Raw genomic sequence first — 20,913 nt, forward strand, 5'->3', positions numbered from 1 at the left:
GCTGGAGTGCAGTGGTACAATCTTGGCTCACTGCAACCTCCACCTCCCGGGTTCAAGCGATTCTCCTGCCTCAGCCTCCTGAGTAGCTGGGACTACAGGCACGTGCCACCGCGCCTGGCTAATTTTTGTATTTTTAGTAGAGATGGAGTTTCACCATGGTGTTTAGGCTGGTCTCGAACTCCTGATCTCGTGATCTGCCCCCCTCAGCCTCCCAAAGTGCGGGGATTACAGGCGTGAGCCACTGTGCCTCGCTTGTTTTTTTTGTTGTTGCTTTTTTTTTTTTTTTTTGAGACAGAGTCTCTCTCTGTCGCCTAGGCTGGAGTGCAGTAGCACAATCTCCGCTCACTGAAACCTCCACCTCCCAGGTTCAAGAGATTATCCTGCCTCAGCCTCCCTGGTAGTTGGGATTACAGGCACGCACCAACACACCCAGCTAATTTTTGTATTTTTAGTAGAGGTGGGGTTTCGCCATGTTGGTCAGACTGGTCTGAACTCCTGACCTCAGGTGATCTGCCCGCCTCAGCCTCCCAAAGTCCTGGGATTACAAGCATGAGCCACCACACCTGGCCCCAAGTGAGTTTTGATCTGAGTTTTTGAAGGTGAGAAATTATAATTCTCTCAGGACCTCTCTCCTGAACCCCATATGCCTAATATCCAACTGTCTACCTAACTTCTCTGCCTGGATATCTAACGGGCATCTCAAGCTTAACAAACCCAAACAGTATGGCTGCATCCCACCTGAAAGCCTGTTCTCCTCACTCACGTTCACAGATGGTACTACCATCTACCCAGGCCAAAAACTTACAAGGCATCTTTTTCCTGACCATCCCAAATTCCAGTCTATCCAACTCCATGGAGTTTACCTCCAAAAATATACCTCAAGTCTATTTTTTCTTTTCCATTTCTAGTGCTACTAACCTAGTGCAAGCCACCATCATCCCATTTCTCAGTTGTAGCCTTGTAGCCTCCAAATCCTTCTCCATACTTTTTGTTTGTGGGGGCGGAGTCTTGCTCTGTCACCCAGGCTGGAATGCAGTGGCAATCTTGGCTCACTGCAACCGCTGCCTCCCAGGTTCAAGAGATTCTCCTGCTTCAGCCTCCCAAGTAGCTGGGATTACAGGTGTGCGCCACCATGGCCTAGATAATTTGTGTGTGTGTGTGTGTGTGTGTGTGTGTGTGTGTGTGTGTGTGTGTGTGTTTTTAGACAGAGTCTTACTTTGTAACCCAGGCTGGAGTGCAGTGCCGCAATCTCGGCTCACTGCAACCTCTGCCTCCCAGGTTCAAGTGATTCTCAAGCTTCAGCCTCCCAAGAAGCGGGAATTACAGGGGTCTGCCACCACACCCAGCTGATTTTTGTATTTTTTTTAGTAGAGAAGGGGTTTCACCACGTTGGCCAGGCTGGTCTCAAACTCCTGACCTCAAGTGATCTGCCCACCTCAGCCTCCCAAAGTGCTGGGATTACAGGTATGAGCCACTGCACCTAGCCATTTCTGTATTTTCAGTAGAGACAGGGTTGCCATGTTACAGGCCAGGCTGGTCTCAAACTCGTGGCTTCAAGTGATCCACCCAGCTTGGCCTCCCAAAGTGCTGAGATTATAGGTATGAGCCACCATGCCCAGCCCCTTCAACATACTTTATTTCTTGCTTCTCTGCCATCCATTTTCCACAGAGCAGCTTGTCATTCACCAGAATAAAATCTAAATTCCCACAATGGCTTCATAGGCCCTGGTGATCTGGTCCCTGCCATCTCTCTCACCTCATCTCAGTCTACCCTCCTCCTCACTCACTGTGCTAGTGCTATACTGGCCTTGCCAATTCTGCCTTTTCAGCTCTTAGCTGCCTCATGGCCTTTGCATTTCCTAGTCCTTCTGCTTAGAACATTCTTAATCTCTTATTGCCTGGCTTGCTCCTAATTCTTCGGTTAAACTCTCAGTTCAAATGTTACTGCCTCTGAAAGGCCTTCCCTATCTACCTAAGTTAAATCTTCCCCCAGAAGTCACTCTCTGTCACATTTTCCTGGCAGTTTATCCTATATCATTTCCTTAGTTAGTGTTGGTCTTCTGACCATACTAAATAAAAGTCTGTTTTGTTCATTGCTATATCCCCAGCACGCAGAATTGTAATTGGCCTATTCTAAGGACTCAAAAAATGTATGTTGAATAAATGAATGAAGAAATAAATTAACAAATGGCTAGAAGAGAAGGTATTTAAGGAAGAGAGAAGGATCTAAACAAATATAGATCAGGTGGTGTGATGCAAGACCAAAGGTTGGGAAATATAAACTCAACTTGTCTGTTTCTTAGCACAGTGCTCAGCACATAGTAAGTGCTCAGGGGGTATTTTTCAAATGAACTAAATGACAAGTTGCTGAGATGGGGCAGAAAGGGCCACTGGTTAAAGGTCTAGAATGCTAAAATAAAAATCCTAAATGGGACAAGAAGGGAGTCCCTTAAGAATAAGGACTGTCTCCTTCCGGGCTCCCATAGAGACCCTCCTCTTACCTTAAGCTCGACAGCATTGATGAGTTTGCCACACTTGTCACACTGGTCCCCCCGAGCCTCCTCATAGCCACAGAAGGGACACACGCCCTCCACGAAGCGGTCAGCCAGGAAGCGAGCACAGTGCTCACACCGCAGTTGCTCCACAGTATCTTGCAGCACAAAACCTCGTTTCAACAACCGCTGGAAAATGTCCTGGGTGATTCTGGTGAGGCGGGCCAGGGATCAGGAAGAGACAGTCAGAAGATGTGGTGGACCCCTTCCTCCTGCCACTCCAACCAGGGACCCAAACTCAGTGACAAAGAAATCAGGCAGAAGGCTCCTCAAGGAAAAGGGCATCTATTCATCTTTTGAGAGTTTTACTGGATGAGCTCAGACCCATCACACATATTCCCCAACTGCCCACACGATCTCTCCCCTCAACACTTTAGAATTCACTTTTGTTGAATACAGATTTATCTGTTTTGTATCTTTCATTAACAAAAATCTCCAATAGGATAGGCCTGTGTCTGTTCTTTAATATATCCTAAAAATTAAGTCAGTCCAAGTGCTAAACTAAACTGCATAGCACTATCAGTTGGCGGCCTGTCTACTATGTAAAGTTTTGGGGGTTTTTTTGTTTGTTTTGAGATGGAGTCTCGCTCTGTCGCCCAGGCTGGAGTGCAGTGGCGTGATCTCAACTCACTGCAACCTCAGCCTCCTGGGTTCAAGCAATTCTCTGCCTCAGCCACCCAAGTAGCTGGGATTACAGGTGCCCACTACCAGGTCTGGCTAATTTTTGTATTCTTAGTAGAGACGGGGTTTCACCATGTTGGCCAGGCTGGTCTTGAACTCCTGACCTCATGATCCACCCGCCTCGGCCTCTCAAAGTGCTGAGATTACAGGCGTGAGCCACTGTGCCCAGCCCTTTTTTTATTGAGACAGTCTCGCTCTGTCACCAAGTCTGAAGTGCAGTGGCACTATCTCGGCTCACTGTAAGCTCTGCCTCCCGGGTTCACACCATTCTCCTGCCTCAGCCTCCGGAGTAGCTGGGACTACAGGCGCCCACCACCACGCCTGGTTAATTTTTTTTTTTTTTTTTTGTATTTTTAGTAGAGACAGGGTTTCACTGGGTTAGCCAGGATGGTCTGGATCTCCTGACCTCGTGATCCACCTGCCTTGGCCTCCCAAAGTGCTGGGATTACTGGTGTGAGCGACCGCGCCCAGCCCCAGCCTTTTTTTTTTTTTTGAGACAGAGTTTTGCTCTTGTTGCCCAGGCTAGAGTGCAACGGCATGATCTTGGCTCACCACAACCTCCGCCTCCTGGGTTCAAGAGATTCTTCTGCCTCAGCTTCCCAAGTAGCTGGGTTGACAGGCATGCGCCACCACGCCCAGCTAACTTTTGTATTTTTAGTAGAGATGGGGTTTCCCCATGTTGGTCAGGCTGGTCTCGAACTCCTGACCTCAGGTGATCCGCCCGCCTCGGCCCACCCAAGTGCTGGGATTACAGGTATGAGCCACCGCACCCGGCTATGCAAAGTTTTTATAAGGATGAGTATTAGGCAGAGGAAGAATGAGATTATGTGTTATAAATGCATACAGGAGTGGGAAGAAGTGTCTTAGACTTCAGGACAGCCAGAGAGGAAGGGAGGCACTAGAGGGAAGATAGATATTTCCCATCAGCCTGCATCCAGTCTCTTCCCTCCCTCAGCTGCTCCTTCAGCTCCTGGTCAGGCTTCTACACACACCATCTTCCCTCAAAAATGCCTGGATAACTGCCCAGGGTGATATTGAGATCCTAAGTTTAGGAGTGCCCAGACAGCCACCCAGGTTCCTTCTGTCTCCAAGATACTCTCACTGTTTCCAGTCCCAGCCTTCAAGCCCCATTTCTGCCTCATTAGAGGAAACTTACTTGGTCTGCTGTGGAGTGGTGGTGCGACCAAAAATATCAAACGAAATGTTAAACCAGCGGTAGATGTCAGCATGGATGATGTGGTACTTGTCGCAGATCTCCTGGGGGGTTAGTCCCTCCTCCAGAGCCTTGGTCTCTGTTGCTGTACCATACTCATCTGTCCCACACAGATAGAGGGTGTTCCACTGGCGGAGGCGAGAGTACCTGCAAGGGAATATGGTGATCGCTAGGGGGCCCCACTTCAGCACTTACTTGTCCTTGGGATCTCCCCAGCCCCACCCTTGAGGCATCCTATTCCCCTGGGACCCGGACCCGCCCTTCCCTTAGGAGGTCTCTCCCCCAGCAGCTGGCTCCACCTGGCAAAGACATCGGCACTGAGCACACAACCAATGATGTTCCCAAGGTGGGGGACGTTGTTGACGTAAGGAAGGGCACTGGTGATGAGCACATTCCTTTCCCCAGCCACAGGCAACCTAGTAAGGAAAGAGGAAGAGAATAGTGCGTGGGGGGAGAGGGTCAAGAGGGACCAAAAGTACACAGAACACCCAGACATAGATTTGTTCTACTGTCGTGTGTTCATGTACACTTGAAGTCTTTCTGCACACGAACCCACAGGACCACAGCATCCCGAGGCACCCTAAGATCCCCAGAGCTGCAAATACAGGGCACTGCCACAGTGAGGAAGTCTCCTATACTGCTATGAAGGAGGTTTGTTCAACACCAATTTCTGTCTCTTTTGCTATCATGACTGCCTCTTTTCTATTACCTCATTCACAGGCTCAAACTCCCACTAGGTCTGTCCAATCATCACCCTCTCACCACTCCCAAGAACCCTTTCCCAGCACTGGCTTCTCCCCTTCTTTCCGGGTGCTATGTTACTATAATCTCTAGCCACTATCTGAAATCCAAAGAGCTCACCACCCTAGATACAACCCTTAACAAGTCCTTTTGTACCGACTCTCTAACCCATGTCTGTCACTTTCTCATGGCCTAACTCAAACCAGCAGGCACCAGTTTTGCCTTCACCATCACCCTCTCCTTCCACTTTTCCAGGATCATTGCTGGTCATGCCATTCAACTTGCTGTCTGAAGGCACTCAATTCAGTATTCCTTTTCAAGTTTCATCATCCTTGACATCTGAGCTGTACACATCCTGTATCAACATCCCCTCTTTAGCACCGACACTACACTAAGGCTCCTATCATCTTTCCAACCATTCTTAGCCTACAGTCACTGGCTCCCCGATTCCCTCACATTAACCTCAACCCTTCTTCCCAGCTGCTGCTATATATCCCAAAAGATGGCCCAACTACTTCCTAGAACATTTTACAGCTTATTTCCATAAAACACATCTCACTAATCTCTTGTGCATCCATCACCCTTTCTCCCCATAACTGAATATCATAACTTTCTCTGAAATCCAGCTTAGAAATCACCTCCTCCAATAAAACCTTCCTTCACTGATGGCCATCTTCCCACACAGTCTTTTTTGTATCCCAACCCCCTAACCACTTTGTACCATATTGAGTAGTGCTCCCTTTGTGTTACCCTGTCACTTATCTCTCAGAATAAGTGGAGATCCAGCTACTTGGGAGGCTGAGATGGAAGGATCATTTTGAGCCCAGGAGTTCAAGATTACGGTGTGCTATGTTGTGCCACTGCCCTCCTGCCTAGGTGACAGAGGGAGACCCTGTCTCCAAAAAAAAAAAAAATAGGAGATAACCTTTCTCAGGCATGTATACAGGCAAATACATTTAAATGCATAAGTGGAGGAGGAGACAACTGGCATTGAAGATCCTATGGGCAGATTAAGCTGTGTTGGGCTAGAGTGCTTGCCTTCCTTTGATCTCCTTTGACACTTTGCACCTCTTCATTACACTGATCCCTGTCAGCAGTTACAGAATAGAATGTAATACCCTTGGGAGCAGAACCTAGGGCATATTCGCCTCTATACTTGCCACAGCAGTAAGCACACTTCAGGCAGGCATCACCGTGCCTGGATAATTTTTAAATTTTTTTTGTAGAGATGCAGTCTGTGTTGCCAGGACTGGTCTCGAACTCCTGGGCTCAAGTGATCCTCCCGCCTCAACCTCCCAAAGTGCTGGGATTTCAGGCATGAGCCACGGCACTGCTTCCTATTCTATATGAGCCTTGAAAGTGCTTAGTATTGGCTGGATGCAGTGGCTCACACCTGTAATCCCAGCACTTTGGGAGGCTCAGGCAGGTGGATCACGAGGTCGGAGTTCAAGACCAGCCTGGCCAACATGGTAAAACCCCATTTCTACTAAAAAAGTACAAAAATTAGCCGGGCGTGGTGGCACGTGCTTGTAATCCCAGCTACTCAGCGGGGCTGAGACAGGAGAATCACTTGAACCCAGGAGGCGGAGGTTGCGGTGAGCCTAGATTGCGCCACTCACTCCATCCTAGTGAGACTCAGTTTCAAAAAAAAAAAAAGAAAGTGCTTAGTATTGCTGGGCGCAGTAGCTCATGCCTGTAATCCCAGCACTTTGGGAGGCCAAGACAAGTGGATCATGAGGTCAGTTCAAGACCAGCCTAGCCAACATAGTGAAACCCCGTCTCTACTAAAAATACAAAAAATTAGCCGGGCGTGGTGGCAGGCACCTGTAATCCCAGCTACTCAGGAGGCTGAGACATAAGAATCACTTGAACCTGGGAGGCGGAGGTTGCAGCAGTGAGCCAAGATCATGCCATTGCACTCCAGCCTGGACGACAGCGTGAGACTCCGTCTCAAAAAAAAAAAAAAAAAAAAAAAAAAGCAAATGCTTAGTATTAAACTGAATCCACAATATATGCTCAAGATATACTCAAAACAAGGCTGGGCATGGTGGCTCACGCCTGTAATCCAAGCATTTTGGGAGGCCGAGGCAGGTGGATCCCCTGAAGTTAGGAGTTTAAGACCAGCCTGGCCAACGTGGTGAAACCTCATCTCTACCAAAAATACAAAAATTAGCCGGGCATGGTGGTGTGTGCCTATAATTCCAGCTACTCAGGAGGTTGAGACAGGAGAATCATTTGAACCTGGGAGGCGGAGGTTGCAGTGAGCTGAGATCACGCCACTGCACTCCAGCCTGGATGACAAGGTGAGACTGTCTCAAAAAAAAAAAAAAAAATATATATATATATATATATATATATGTGTACATATATATATGTGTGTGTGTATATATATGTGTGTATATATATATATGTGTGTGTATATATATATGTGTGTATATATATGTGTGTGTGTATATATATATATATACTCAAAACAAGCAAAACAACAAGGATGGACTTTCATAAATTCATTCAAATGTTATCAATATCTACAGAACATTTGACCCTGTGCTAGCAACTGAGCCCCATAAAAGAGACATCTTTACCTTCAATGAGCTTACAAATTAGTGAAGAAACAAACATGTAATGTGACAATTACAACATAACATGACATGGGACCTCCCAGAAATTGAAGCACTTAAGACTGTCTCACACTCTATAGAGAAGGAAAAGGAAGAACTCCCCTCTGCAAGAAGAGTTGTGCGTCAGGCAGGTAAGATGCTGGCATTCCAGGGAGAAGGAACAGTATGCATAAAGGCACAGAGGTGAGAGACAATGGTATGATGCCAGCCCCACCTGCCTCTCAAAACTCATTTTGACCCATGTGTCCCCGACTGACCAGCCTGCCGCCACTGCCCTTTTAGGAATTCCTTAAGAGGCAAACTCTCTTGCTCCTCAGGTCTTTGCCTATTAGGTTTCCTCTCTCTGAAACACCCTCTCTCCACTGTTACTCTGGCCTAACTAGCCCCTACTTATCTTGCAAGCCTCAAATTTGTTTAAGTCTTTGTGTGTGTGTGTGTGTGTGTGTGTGTGTGTGTGTGTGTGTAATGGAGTCGCACTCTGTTGCCCAGGCTGGAGTGCATTGGTGCAATCTAGGCTCACTGCAACCTCCGCCTCCTGGGTTCAAGCGATTCTCCTGCCTTAGCCTCCTGAGTAGCAGGGATTACAGGCACGAGCTACCGTGCCCAGCTAATTTTTGTGTATTTAGATAGAGATGGGGTTTTGCTCTGTTGGCCAGCCTGGTCTCAAACTGCTGATCTCAGGTGATCTGCCGCCTTGGCCTCCCAAAGTGGAGGATTACAGGCATGAGCCACCGCACCTGGCAGTTTTAAGTCTTCACTCAATTTTTTAGAGAGGCCTCTAAATTAGTCACCTCTGATATTTCCTCACATAGCAACCTCTTCTTTTCCTGCAATGGACTTTTTTTTTTGGAGACAGAGTCTTGCTCTCTTGCCCAGGCTGGAGTGCAGTGGCATGATCTTGGCTCATTGCAACCTCCGCCTCCCAGGTTCAAGCGATTCTCCTGCCTCACCTTCCCGAGTAGCTGGGACTACAGGTGCCTGCCACAACGCCCGGCTAATTTTTGTATTTTTAGTAGAGGCAGGGTTTCACCGTTGGCCAGGCTGGTCTTGAATTCCTGACTCAAATGATCCATCCACCTCAGCCTCCCAAAGTGCTAGGATTACAGGCATGAGCCACCGCGCCCGGCCTGGACTTTTCAAAATGTGTAATTCTACATTTGTGTGACAGTTTTTTTTTTTTTTTTGAGTCAGAGTCTGGCTCTGTCCCCCAGGCTGGAGTGCAGTGGCACCATCTCGGCTCACTGCAAGCTCCGCCTCCCAGGTTCACGCCATTCTCCTGCCTCAGCCTCCCGAGTAGCTGGGACTACAGGCGCCCGCCACCACGCCCTGCTAATTTTTTTTTTGTATTTTTACTAGAGACAGGGTTTCACTATGTTGGCCAGGATGGTCTCGAACTCCTGACCTTGTGATCCGCCCACCTCGGCCTCCCAAAGTGCTAGGATTACAGGCTTGAGCCACCGCGCCCGGCCTGTGTGACAGTTTTTTAAAATACCTGTTTATCCTACCAGACAGAAAGTCCCATGACAGCGGAGATCCTGTCTGTCTTGTTCCCCTCTGTATACCCAGCTCCTAGCATGCAGGGACTGGCAAGGAGTAAACACTCAAATTTTTATTGAATGGCAAACATACTCAGAACTATAAATAATTTCATTTTGATGGAAAAATCTGCATATGTATAAATATTATCTTAGTGTAGGAGGAGAGTGACAAAATATGTTACTGAGCCTGCAGTCAGGGACCTTGTGAATTACACAAAGGAACCATCGATAGAATTCTAAAAAGGAGTGATAACAGTCTGTGCAGTTTTAAGCAGTCACTCTGGAGGCAGTGTGGAGTACAGAGTGGCAGGGAAAGAGGATAAGAGATGAAAAGGTCTGTTAGTATCTGTGTAGTGACAGTGACAACAGAGAGGAAAAGAGGTGGATTCAAGGACTACTGAAGAGTTAGAATCAATGACTTGGTAAGGGAATAAATAATACAGCTAGGGAGAAAGGAAGAAGTCTAGGTAGCACCAAGATCTCTGGCTTGGATTTTTAGGTGGAAGGTGGAAGCTGTTCAACAAAGGCAGGTGAATAAATAAAAGGGCATTTGGCAGGAAAGATAACAGGTTTGGTTTTGGATATGTTGAATTTGAGATACCTGTAGAGGTGAAGGAGTCTAGGATAGTATGGCAAATGTGTCTGGAGTTCAGAATACAGATCTGGACTGGAAAAATAGATTTAGCTCCTATCAGTGGGTAAAAAGTAGCTGAAAAACATGGGTGCAGGGCCAGCACAGTGGCTCATGTCTGTAATCCCAGCACTTTGGGAGGCCGAGGCTGGTGGATCACCTGAGGTCAGGAGTTCGAGACCAGTCTGTCTGGGCAACATGGTGAAACCTTGTCTCTTCAAAAAATTAGCCAGGCATGGTGGTGCACACCTATAATCCCAGCTACTTGGGAAGCTAAGGCAGGAGACTCGCTTGAACCCGGGAGGCGGAGGTTGCAGTGAGCTGAGATCGCGCCAGTGCACTCCAGCCTGGGCAACAAGAGCGAAACTCCGCCTCAAAAAAAAAAAAAAAAAAAAAAGGATAGACAAGAAAAACATGGGTGCAGATGGGACAGATGGAGTGTCCAAAATGATAGGCTAAGAGAAAATGTAAAAAAAAAAAAGAGGCGTAAGAATTAAAAGGAGAGGATGAAAAATTAAAGAGAGATCAGCAAACAGGACCTAGCAGGCAGGTTCTGGCTCTATCAACAATTTCCACTACAAAATCAAGCCCCACTCACATGTGCCATGTCTACTCACACTGGATTCTGCTGGGGCCGCAGCGGGGGCAAACTTTCTAGGCCCTTCTCCCAAGCAGTAACAGCCGTAGCAATCTCCTCCTCAGATAGGGTAGCCAGCTCCTCCTCCTATAAAGAGTGGAGAGAATCCCTTACCAGGTGAGGAGGGCCCACAGGGTAAAGAAACTTTCTCCTTGCCACTACCTGAAAAAGTTAGTGGCCATGTTCAAAGTCCATCTCCTAGCCACCTCCCACCTCAGGCCCCAAGGCTCTGCCCTGTTCCAAACCTCAGGCTCATTGGTGACAGCCCTTCCCTCAGGGGGGCTGGGCTGGGGCTGCTTTTGGAAGTAAGGCCGGAGAGCCAGGACACCTTGCTGTTTCAGTACAGTCTCTGCAGCTTGCTGACATGGCTCCTGGGTACTCAGTGTCTGGAACCAGCTGTGCAGGGCACTCAGCTCCTCTGTGGGTATGGAAGAAAAGAAAATCAGCAAACATAAGGACCTGGTAGGCAGGAGCAGGCATCTTTCCCCTTCTTTGTGAGGTTTCTCCAGTTGCTTTCCCCAGTTCCCTCAGCCATCTTCTGCTATAGTTGCCCAGTCAAGCTGCACCTTGAAGGGAGTTCTCAGTATTCTACTGCCCATTCTGTAACCCCTACACCAAGCTCCTAGGGTTGGAGAGATATGCACAGTTCTCACCAGGGAGGTAGGCGGGATCTTGCAGTAATGGGTATAGGGCTCCCCACAAAACAATGTCGGCTAGAGATTCTGTCTCCTTTGTTGGGGATAGAAAAGGAAAATGTACACAAATGAGACACTCAGTTTCTTCCCAATGGTAATATCTAACATTTACTGAGCAATTTATGTGTCAAGCACTGTATTAAGCACTTTATATGATCTCACTTAATCCTCACAATAACTCACTGAGATAGGTACTAATATTACCCCATTTCACAACTGAAAAAAATTGAGGATTAGAGAGATTAAGTGATTTGCCAAGATTACACTACTAGTAAGTGGCAGTGTTGGGTTCGAACACTCTGAATACAGTCTTCCCTCTTAATCCTTACACCATAAGCCTTCCCCAGTCCTCATCTCAAGACCCAACTCACCCCAGCCAGGAAAGGACAGTTCTGACGACTCAAGCTGTGGTCAATGTGAGTCAGGGCTCTCCGCACTGAACCAAGAACATCTTCCCCCTTCTTGCCTTGGACCACTAAATAGTACAGGGCAGCAGACAAAGCTGGCTAAAATGCAGGGGATATGAGTCAGGATGGCCACGCAGAGCAAGGGCCTGCCTGACATCCCCCATACCTTAGTCCTACCTGCAGCTCTGTCGCTTCCCATTCCAGCCACTGGTTAGTGAGGTCATCTTGCTCCCCGCCAGATAACAAAAAGAAATATCTGCCCAGAGAGAGAGCAACAGATGATGGATTTAGAGGGTCCCATTTAGCCCGCTTTTCATCACACAGGGAAACAATGGCTGCAAATAAAGCCACACAAATGACAGTGAGGCCTGATTTGATTCAGTCACCTCCCTACACCAAGGACCAATACTGACCGGCAGATTGCACTAGTGGAGAAGAGGTAGTTGCCACTATCCAGCTGCAAGACAGGGATCTTAGGCCGGGTCAGGAATGGGACCACACAATCTGATGCAAGAATGGAAAATGGGTTAAAAAAAAAAAACAAAGGAAAAGAAAAGAAATACTTTGTCAACTTAGGATAACCTTGCATTGTTCAGTGAGTAAAAAAAGAAAGATGGGCAGTCTCAACCCAGAAGTTCCAGGATAGGACCACTGAAAGGGGGTGGGTCCAGAATGGGCTGGAGAGGCCAGCAGGTGTTCAGCTCAAACTGCCAGCTGGAAGCAACAGATGGGGACTGCAGAGGAGGTGGTGGTATTGGGATAGTGCTGCAGCCAAGAACTTAACGACTGAAAGTAACTGGGATATCTTCATAATTATCTGAAGGTCACAGTGGGAGAACAAAATTAAAAGAGCTGAGAAGACTTACAAGAGAACCTCCTAAGAGTCACCCAAACAATCGGCTGAGAATGAGAAGAGGTAAACAGAAAGGAACGTGTGTGTGTGGTAGGAGGGGAGAGAGGGATTTTCTAAGAACACAAAAGGGTGCCTTGGGGCTCTCATGCTAGTAACTAAAGAGCAGAGGGGGATGCCTGATAGGTGTAGGAGAAGGCTGGGAAGGGAAGAGCAGTTTACTGGGGTGAGGCGGGGACCTGGAAGACGGAAGAGGGGAGGAGACAGATAAGGGAAGGGTATTATATCGAGGGTAATTAAAGGAAGTGAAAGATGTGACTGGGAGGGAAGAAGGCGTGGAGTGATCAAGGATAATAGGAGAAGTGGTCGGTTGGGGTGTGTGGCGAGGGCTAGGGGTTTGGCAAAGACAGCTGCAGAGAATCTGGCGTGTTTCGGTCCCGCCCCCCTCATCCACCACCCACTAGCACCAGCACGAGTACCTTCGGGGCCTACAGTGCTGATGAGCAGCTCTGCTCTGCCCCGGGCTCTCCTGGCGGCGGCCAGCACCGGCAAGCAACCCGGGACGCCCTCACTCACGAACAGTCTCATTTCGCCGTGAATCCCACGCTGATGCAACCGGAACCGGCCTCCCGCTTCTGAGTTGAGGAGCCTCCGCGAGGCACGCCGGGAAATGGAGTTCCGTATTAGGCCACTGCCCTGGCACCGCTACACGAAAGTAGACTATTTCTCCCATCATGCAACACTAGGACACAGGAAAAGACTATCATCGAGATGAAGAGGCCGCAGATGCGGGCTAGAGTGCACTTTTTTTTTTTTTTTTTTTCGTAAGAGGGCGTCTCCCTCTGTCACCTGGGCTGAAGTGCAGTGGCACGATCTTGGCTCACTACAATCTCTGCCTCCAGGGTTCAAGCGATTCTCCGGCCTCAGCCTCCCATGTAGCTGGGACTACAGGCATGTGCCACCACGCTCGGCTAATTTTTGTATTTTTAGTAGAGGCGTGCTTTGACAATTTTGGCCAGGCTGGTCTCGAAGTCCTCACCTCAGATGATCCGCCCGCCTCAGCGTTCCAAAGTGCTAGGATTACAGGCGTGAGCCACCGCGGCCGGCCTAGAGCAGCACTTTTTTTCTGGAGATCCAGAAGAGACGTTTAGATTTTAGGGCAAGTCGCACTTTTAGCCTCTTAACGCTGCTGGAGGGCGGTGACTGAAACCGCGGTTTCTCTTGTCGTTGTTGAGAATGAAATGGCCATGTCATTAGAGCAGCTACTCGCAGTGGCTCTCGATGCAAGCTCTTAATGGTCAGGGTTTTAGAGTTCGGAGTTACCATGTGTGGAATTACTTTAGTGACAAAGTGGAAGTTAGTGTACATATCCATCCTATCAACAACAACAACAAAAATGTAGATAGGCCGGGCGCGGTGGCTCATGCCTGTAATCCCAGCACTTTGGGGAGTCGAGGCGGGCGGATCACCTGAGGTCAGCAGTTCGAGACCAGCCTGGCCAACATGCTGAAACCCCGTCTCTACTAAAAATACAAAATTAGCTGGGCATGGTGGCAGGCGCCTGTAATCCCAGCTACCTGGGAGACTGAGGGAAAAAAAAATCGCCTGAACCCGGGAAGGGGAGGTTGCAGTCAGCCGAGACAGCGTCATCGTACTCCAGCCTGGGCAACAAGAGGAAACTCCATCTCAAAAAAAAAAGAATGTAGATAAATAAAATATTAATACCAGTCTGAGTTCATATACAGCTCGACGTCTCATCAAAGGGGTAGAAGAGCATCTCTTTTTTTTTTTTTTTTTGAGACGGAGTCTTGCTCTGCCACCCAGTCTGGACTGCAGTGGCACGATCTCGGCTCACTGCAACCTCCGTCCCCCGGGGTTCACGCCATTCTCCTGCCTCAGCCTCCCGAGTAGCTGGAACTACAGGTGCCCGCCACCACGCTCGGCTAATTGTTTGTATTTTTAGTACAGACGGGGTTTCACCGTGTTAGCCAGGATGGTCTCTATCCCCTGACCTCGTGATCTGCCCGCCTCAGCCTCCCAAAGTGCTGGGATTACAGGCGTGAGCCACCGCGCCCGGCCTAACATCTCTAGGGAAAAGATGAAATTGAGAAGTAAGGCCGGGCGCGGTGGCTCATGCCTGTAACCCCAGCACGTTGGGAGGCCAAGGCGAGCGGATCACTTGAGGTCAGGAGTTTGAGACCAGCCTGGCCAACATGGTGAAACCCCTTCTTTAGTGAAAATACAAAAATTAGCTGGGTGTGGTGGTGCACGCCTGTAATCCCAGCTACTCAGGAGGCTGAGCCAGGAGAATTACTTGACTCCAGGAGGCAGAGGTTGCAGTGAGCCGAGATCGTGCCTCTACACTCCAGCCTGCACAACAGAGCAAGACTTCGTCTCAAAAAAAAAAAAATTGAGATTCAAGATGGCTAAGAGTTTGGCAATAAGTATATATTATGCAAGGAAGCACATACCTGTTATTGAGAAAGGGACGCTTCTTATCTTTATATTATTTTAAGGATAATTAATATCTAATAGTACTTATGAGCTAAGCACTGTTTTAAGCACTTTATATTTGATCTCAGAAAATTCTGTGGAGGTTCTGGGCCTTTTGAAGCTAGGCCATAAGAAGTTTTGCAGCTTCAGTTGCAGGCTATCCAGCACACTGGTAGTTTTGAGCTGCCATGTAAGAAATCCTACCACTTTGACCTGCCATGCTAGACAGGTCTCATGTAGATATTCTGTCTGACAGCTCCAGCTAATCCCAGCATTCCAGTCATCCTTACCAAGGTGCCAGACCTGTGAGTGAAGCCTTCCAGACCAGCCCATCTGCCCACTGAAAACTCTTAAGTGACCCTTGGTAGGGTCTCAAGGCCACATGAGACAGAAGAATCATCCATCTGAGCCCTACCCAAATTTCTGCTCCATACCTGTACAATTGTTAAACTATAATAAAATGGCTGTTGTTACATTAACAACAACAAAACAAACAAACAAAAAAAAAACTAGGTCAGGCCCAGTGACTTATGCCTGTAATCCCTGTGCTTTGGGCAGCTCGATCACTTGAGCCCGGGAATTCAAGACTGCCTGGGCAACATAAAAAAAATAGTTTTTTTGTCTTTTTGTTTTTGTTTTTTTTGAGACAGAGTCTCACTCTTATTGCCCAGGCTGGAGTGCAATGGTGTGGTCTTGGTTCACTGCAACATCCACCTCCTGGGTTCAAGCGATTCTCTTGCCTCAGCCTCCCTAGTAGCTGGGATTACAGACACCTGCCACCATGCCCGGCTAATTTTTGTATTTTTAGTAGAGACGGGGTTTCATCATGTTGGCCAGGCTGGTCTCAAACTCCTGACCTCAGGTGATACACCTGTCTCCACCTCCCAAATTGCTGGGATTACAGGCATGAGCTACCACTCCTGGCCAAAAATAGTTTTTAAAACTAGCCAAGAGGCTGGGCGTGGTGGTTCAGGCCTGTAATCCTAGCACTTTGGGAGGCCAAGGCGGACAAATCATCAGAGGTCAGGAGTTCGAAACCAACCTGGCCAACATGATGAAACCCAGTCTCTACTAAAAATACAAAAAATTGGGGAGGTGTCGTGGTGCATGCCTGTAATCCCAGCTACTTAGGATGCTGAGGCAGGAGAATCACTTGAACCTGGGAGGCAGAGGTTGCAGTGAACCGAGATCATGCCATTGCACTCCAGCCTGGACGACAGAGCCAGACTCTATCTCAAAAAAAAAAAAAAAAAAAAAATAGGCTGGGCGCAGTGGCTCACACCTATAATCCTAGCACTTTGGGAGGCCGAGGCGGGCGGATCACCTGAGGTCAGGAGTTCGAGACCATCATGGCCAACATAGTGAAACCCCGTCTCTAATAAAAATACAAAAATTAGCTGGGCCTGGTGGCACATGCCTGTAATCCCAGCTACTTGGGAGGCTGAGGCAGGAGAATTGCTTGAACTTGGGAGGCAGAGGTTGCAGTGAGCCGAGATCGCACCACTGTACTCCAGGCTGGCAACAGACCGAGACTCTGTCTAAAATAAATAAATAAACAAACAAACTGAGGTAGGTCTCTCATCCCCATTTTAGTAATGAGGGAACTGAGGCACAAAGATGTGACTTTATGCCAGAAATCACTGTAGAAGTGACTGTAGAAGGCATTGAAGGTACAGTTATCAACAAAATGAATGTGGGCTTCTGCTACCTTGGCAGCACTCACAGACTTCCTGAAAGTTAGAAAATCAAATAATCCTTAAAGTGTGATGAAATTTATGATAGAGGAGGCAAAGCCTGCCATGGTACCTCCTAGTTAGGGCCCCTCTAATGGGTGAAAAGATGCTTTTTTTTTGAGACAGAGTCTCGCACTGTCGCCCAGGCTGGAGTGCAGTGGCGCAATCTTGGCTCACCGCAACCTATGCCTCCCGGGTTCAAGCGATTCTCCTGCCTCAGCCTCCCAAGTAGCTGGGATTACAGGTGCCCACCACCACGCCCAGCTAATTTTTTGTATTTTTAGTAGAGACAGGGTTTCACCATGTTGGCCAGGCTGATCTCGAACTCCTGACCTTGTGATTCACCTGCCTCGGCTTTCCAAAGTGCTGGGATTACAGGTGTGAGCCACCGCACCCGGCCTTTTTTTTTTTTTTTTTTTTTTTGAGACAGGGTCTTGCTCTGTCACCCAGGCTGGAGTGCAGTGGCATGATCTCAGCTCAGTGCAATCTCTGCCTCCCAGGTTCAAGCGATTCTTGTGCCTCAGGCTTCCAAGTAGCTGGGACTACAGTAGCTGGGCCAGCACACCTAGGTAAGTTTTGTATTTTTAGTAGGGACGGGGTTTTACCATGTTGCCCAGGCTGGTCTCAAACTCCTGACCTCAAGTGATCTGCCCGCCTCGGCCTCCCAAAGTGTTGGGTTTACAGGTGTGAGCCATCACGCCTGGCTGAGATGCTTTCCTGTGCATGTGACCTTTCAGCTGAGATCTCAGTGATGTGTAAGAGTTATCTAGGTGAAGACTGGAGGGAGTGAAGAAGGGACGTGTTTCAGGCAAAGGAAACAACATGTGCAAAGGATCAAAGATTTCAGTGCACTTTAAGAATGTGAGGAATTCGCATAAGACTGCAGTGTGGAGTTTGTGGTGGAGACTGTGAAAAGGGTAGAGAGGGAATCTGTAAATGACATTATAAAATGTGGAAAGTTTAAGTCAGGAGAGTAGCAGGGCATATGTGTTTTAGAAAGGTCACTCTGGCTGCTGTGTCAGGAATGGATGGAAGGGGAGCAGAACTATATGCAATGAGAACTATATGCAATGAGACTAGTTAGGAAGTTATATCATCCAGGCTAAAGGAGTGGTAGTTGGGATAAAAAGTAGGTAGATTGGGAAAATATAAATTGAAGTGTTCAGTCATCAATTGAATCAATGTGGGTGGTGAGGAAACAAGATAAATTCAGGTCGGCTGCTAGGTTTCTGGCACGGGAAATAGGGCATACTTTCTATGTGCTACAACAGATGATAGTATTTCCTCTATGATAGTGATCATTATTACATCGTATTTTCATTGTTATGAGTGGGCGAGTGGGCCGGGATCATATTTTTTGTTTTGTTTTAAGACAGAGTCTCGCTCTGTCACCCAGGCTGGAGTGCAGCGGCACGATCTTAGCTCACTGCAACCTCCGTCTCCTGGGTTCAAGCAATTCTTCTACCCCAGCCTCCCGAGTAGCTGGGAGTACAGACACCTGCCGCCACGCCCAGCTGATTTTTGTATTTTTATTAGAGATGGGGGTTTCACCACATTGGCCAGGCTGGTCTTGAACTCCTGACCTCAGGTGATCTGCCTGCCTTGGCCTTCCAAAGTGCTGGGATTGAGCTGGATGTGAGCCACTGCGCCCGGCCCCATATTCACCATCTTAATTGACGATGCCTAGTACATAGTCCCTACCTGGCATATATGGTAGTAAACATTCAATAAATATTTGTTAAATTATTTTATTTATTTATTTTGAGACAGGGTCTCACTCTGGCGCCTAGGCTGGAGTGCGGTGGCACTATCATGCATCACTGCAGCCTCAACTTCCCAGGTTCAATAGATACTCCCACTCACCGTCCCGAGCAGCTGGGACTACAAGGCGCACACTGCCATACCTGGCTAATTAAAAAAAATTTTTTTGTAGAGGTAGGATCTGACTATGTTGCACCTCAAGCTCCTAGGCTCAGGTGATATTCTGCCTTGGCCTCCCAAAGTGCTGGGATTATAGGTGTGAGTTACTGTACCAGGCCAGTATTTATTGATTTCATATTAAACTAAATAGTGGTATTGGGAGAGAAACAGGTTTGTGGGGAAAGCTGATAAGTTCAGTTTGGTTCATACTGAGTTTGTGGTACCTGCGAAATACTCGAGTGGATTTTTTGGTGGACAGTGGATTAGATTGGAGCCCCAGAGAAAGATCTTGACTGGAGATACGGTCCTTAGCAGCATATGGAAATCATTTGAGCTGGGGAGAGAATAAGACCACCCAGGGAGGGCGTGCAGAAAGCACAGGGCACAGGATCTCAGACAGGCTTCTGCGGTTTAAGGAACAGGCAGAGGAAGGTCATTTCTCATGCCACAGACAAGGAACTGCTAGAAAGGTAAGAGGGATACCAGCAGAGTGTTTGTAGGAGAGAAAGGTCAATTGTGTTGCCTGCTACTGAGATGTCAAGCAACATAAGGACTGCATAAGGACTGCAGCGTGTTCAGGCAAGGTCGGGGGTGACTATTGAGGAGTGACTTTGAAAAGGTGGCAGAGTGAGGGGACAGGAAACGGAGATCCCCTATACAGTGTAGGCAACTCAAGAAGTTTGACTGTAAAAAGAAAGAGGCCGGGCACGGTGGCTCACACCTGTAATCCCAGCACTTTGGGAGGCCTAGGTGGGCAGATCACGAGGTCAGGAGTTTGAGACCAGCCTGGCCAACATAGTGAAATCCTGTCTCTACTAAAAATACAAAAAAATTAGCGGGCATGGTGGCGGGCGCCTGTAATCCCAGCTACTTAGGAGGCAGAGGCAGGAGAATCGCTTAAACCTGGGAAGCTGAGGTTGCAGTGAGCCGAGATTGTGCCACTGCACTCCAGCCCAGGCAACGGTGCGAGACTCTGTCTCAAAAAAAAAAAAGAGAAGAAGAAAGAGAGAGAGACATATATATGGTGATACCTGGAAAGCCCAGTAACGGGAGGTTTGTCTAAAGACGGGAGAGACTTGGATATGTTTAAAAGTGAATGCAAAGAGGCTAACAAAAACAAGCTGAAGTATAGGAGAGAGAGTTTCAGAGAAGGCAAAAAAAAAGGGTAGATTCAAGCACTGAACACCAAATGAATGAATAAGTGAATAAATGGGTGAAATTAGTCACTATTTTGGAAGTGGGAAGGAAGAATTGAGGGGTAGGGTTCTCCATGTGTTGAAGTGAAGTAAACTAGGAAGATCACTGAGGCAGAAGCCCAGTACTAGCCACTCAGCCCTCAGGGGAAGAGAGCTGGCTCTCTGATATCACCAGTGGGGAGGGGCATTCGCTCCTTAATCCACCTCTCCAAACCCAAACAGAAAGCCTCACATTGTGCAGTGGAGAAGCTAAGAGAAGGGGAAAAGAGGAGTGGTCAGGTAAGGCGGAAGCAGAAGTGTGGGTTTTAAAGTGCTGGTAATCCAGGGAAGGTCAGTTCCCACCTTCCACCAAGGAGAAGCTGACATCAGTCCCCTATCTACCTGTCATAGCATCTTGTATTGCTTGTCCATTGTCCCTGATTCAATTGTAATTATTAAGTTTATTGTGTCATTAGTTAAGGTCTGTCTCTCCTTAAGCTCCAAAAGGGCTCATTCCCTTCTCTCATCTCCAGTGCCTGACACTGCTCCTTGCACGCAGGAGGCACTCAATCAATCCTGGATAAAAGCACAAATGAGGCCGGGCGCGGTGGCTCACACCTGTAATCCCAGCACTTTGGGAGGCCGAGGCGGGTGAATCACCTGAAGTCAGGAGTTCTAGACCAGCCTGGCCAACATGGTGAAACCCTGTCTCTACTAAAAATACAAAAACTAGCCGGGTGTGGTGACAGGCACCTGTAATCCCAGCTACTCAGGGGACTGAGACAGGAGAATCACTTGAACCCGGGGGGGCGGAGGTTTCAGTGACCCGAGATCGCGCCATCGCACTCCAGCCTGGGGGACAAGAACGAGACTTCGTCTCAAAAAAAAAAAAAAAAAAAAAAATGAATGAACCCACACACTAAAGTAGCTCCCGCCTCAAGAAGCTTGTGTATACAGGACAGTATCAAGGCTTCTCAGCTCCCAAAATCGTGTCCTGGATTGGGAGGGTGGTGATATTTCAACTCT

General features: G+C 48.0%; 1 protein-coding gene across 2 annotated transcripts in view; it reads right to left on the reverse strand.

Annotated features, from left to right (window-relative positions):
• The window catches only part of MARS1 (methionyl-tRNA synthetase 1), a 25,093-nt gene extending 11,790 nt beyond the window's left edge, over positions 1–13,303 (reverse strand). For both annotated transcript variants that reach the window (XM_012510310.2, XM_030822359.1), the window contains exons 1-10: positions 13,046–13,303; positions 12,130–12,220; positions 11,894–11,972; positions 11,681–11,815; positions 11,268–11,343; positions 10,860–11,032; positions 10,595–10,701; positions 4,746–4,862; positions 4,390–4,593; positions 2,502–2,703 (exon numbers count right to left, since the gene is read on the reverse strand). In XM_012510310.2, coding sequence (XP_012365764.2) covers positions 2,502–2,703; positions 4,390–4,593; positions 4,746–4,862; positions 10,595–10,701; positions 10,860–11,032; positions 11,268–11,343; positions 11,681–11,815; positions 11,894–11,972; positions 12,130–12,220; positions 13,046–13,154 — 1,293 coding nt within the window. In that variant the 5' untranslated portion in view covers positions 13,155–13,303. The remainder of the gene's footprint in view (positions 1–2,501; positions 2,704–4,389; positions 4,594–4,745; positions 4,863–10,594; positions 10,702–10,859; positions 11,033–11,267; positions 11,344–11,680; positions 11,816–11,893; positions 11,973–12,129; positions 12,221–13,045) is intronic.
• Between the last annotated feature and the right edge of the window lie 7,610 nt (positions 13,304–20,913).

This window comes from Nomascus leucogenys, chromosome 11 (assembly GCF_006542625.1).
Source record: "Nomascus leucogenys isolate Asia chromosome 11, Asia_NLE_v1, whole genome shotgun sequence".
Classification (NCBI taxonomy): Eukaryota; Metazoa; Chordata; class Mammalia; order Primates; family Hylobatidae; genus Nomascus; species Nomascus leucogenys.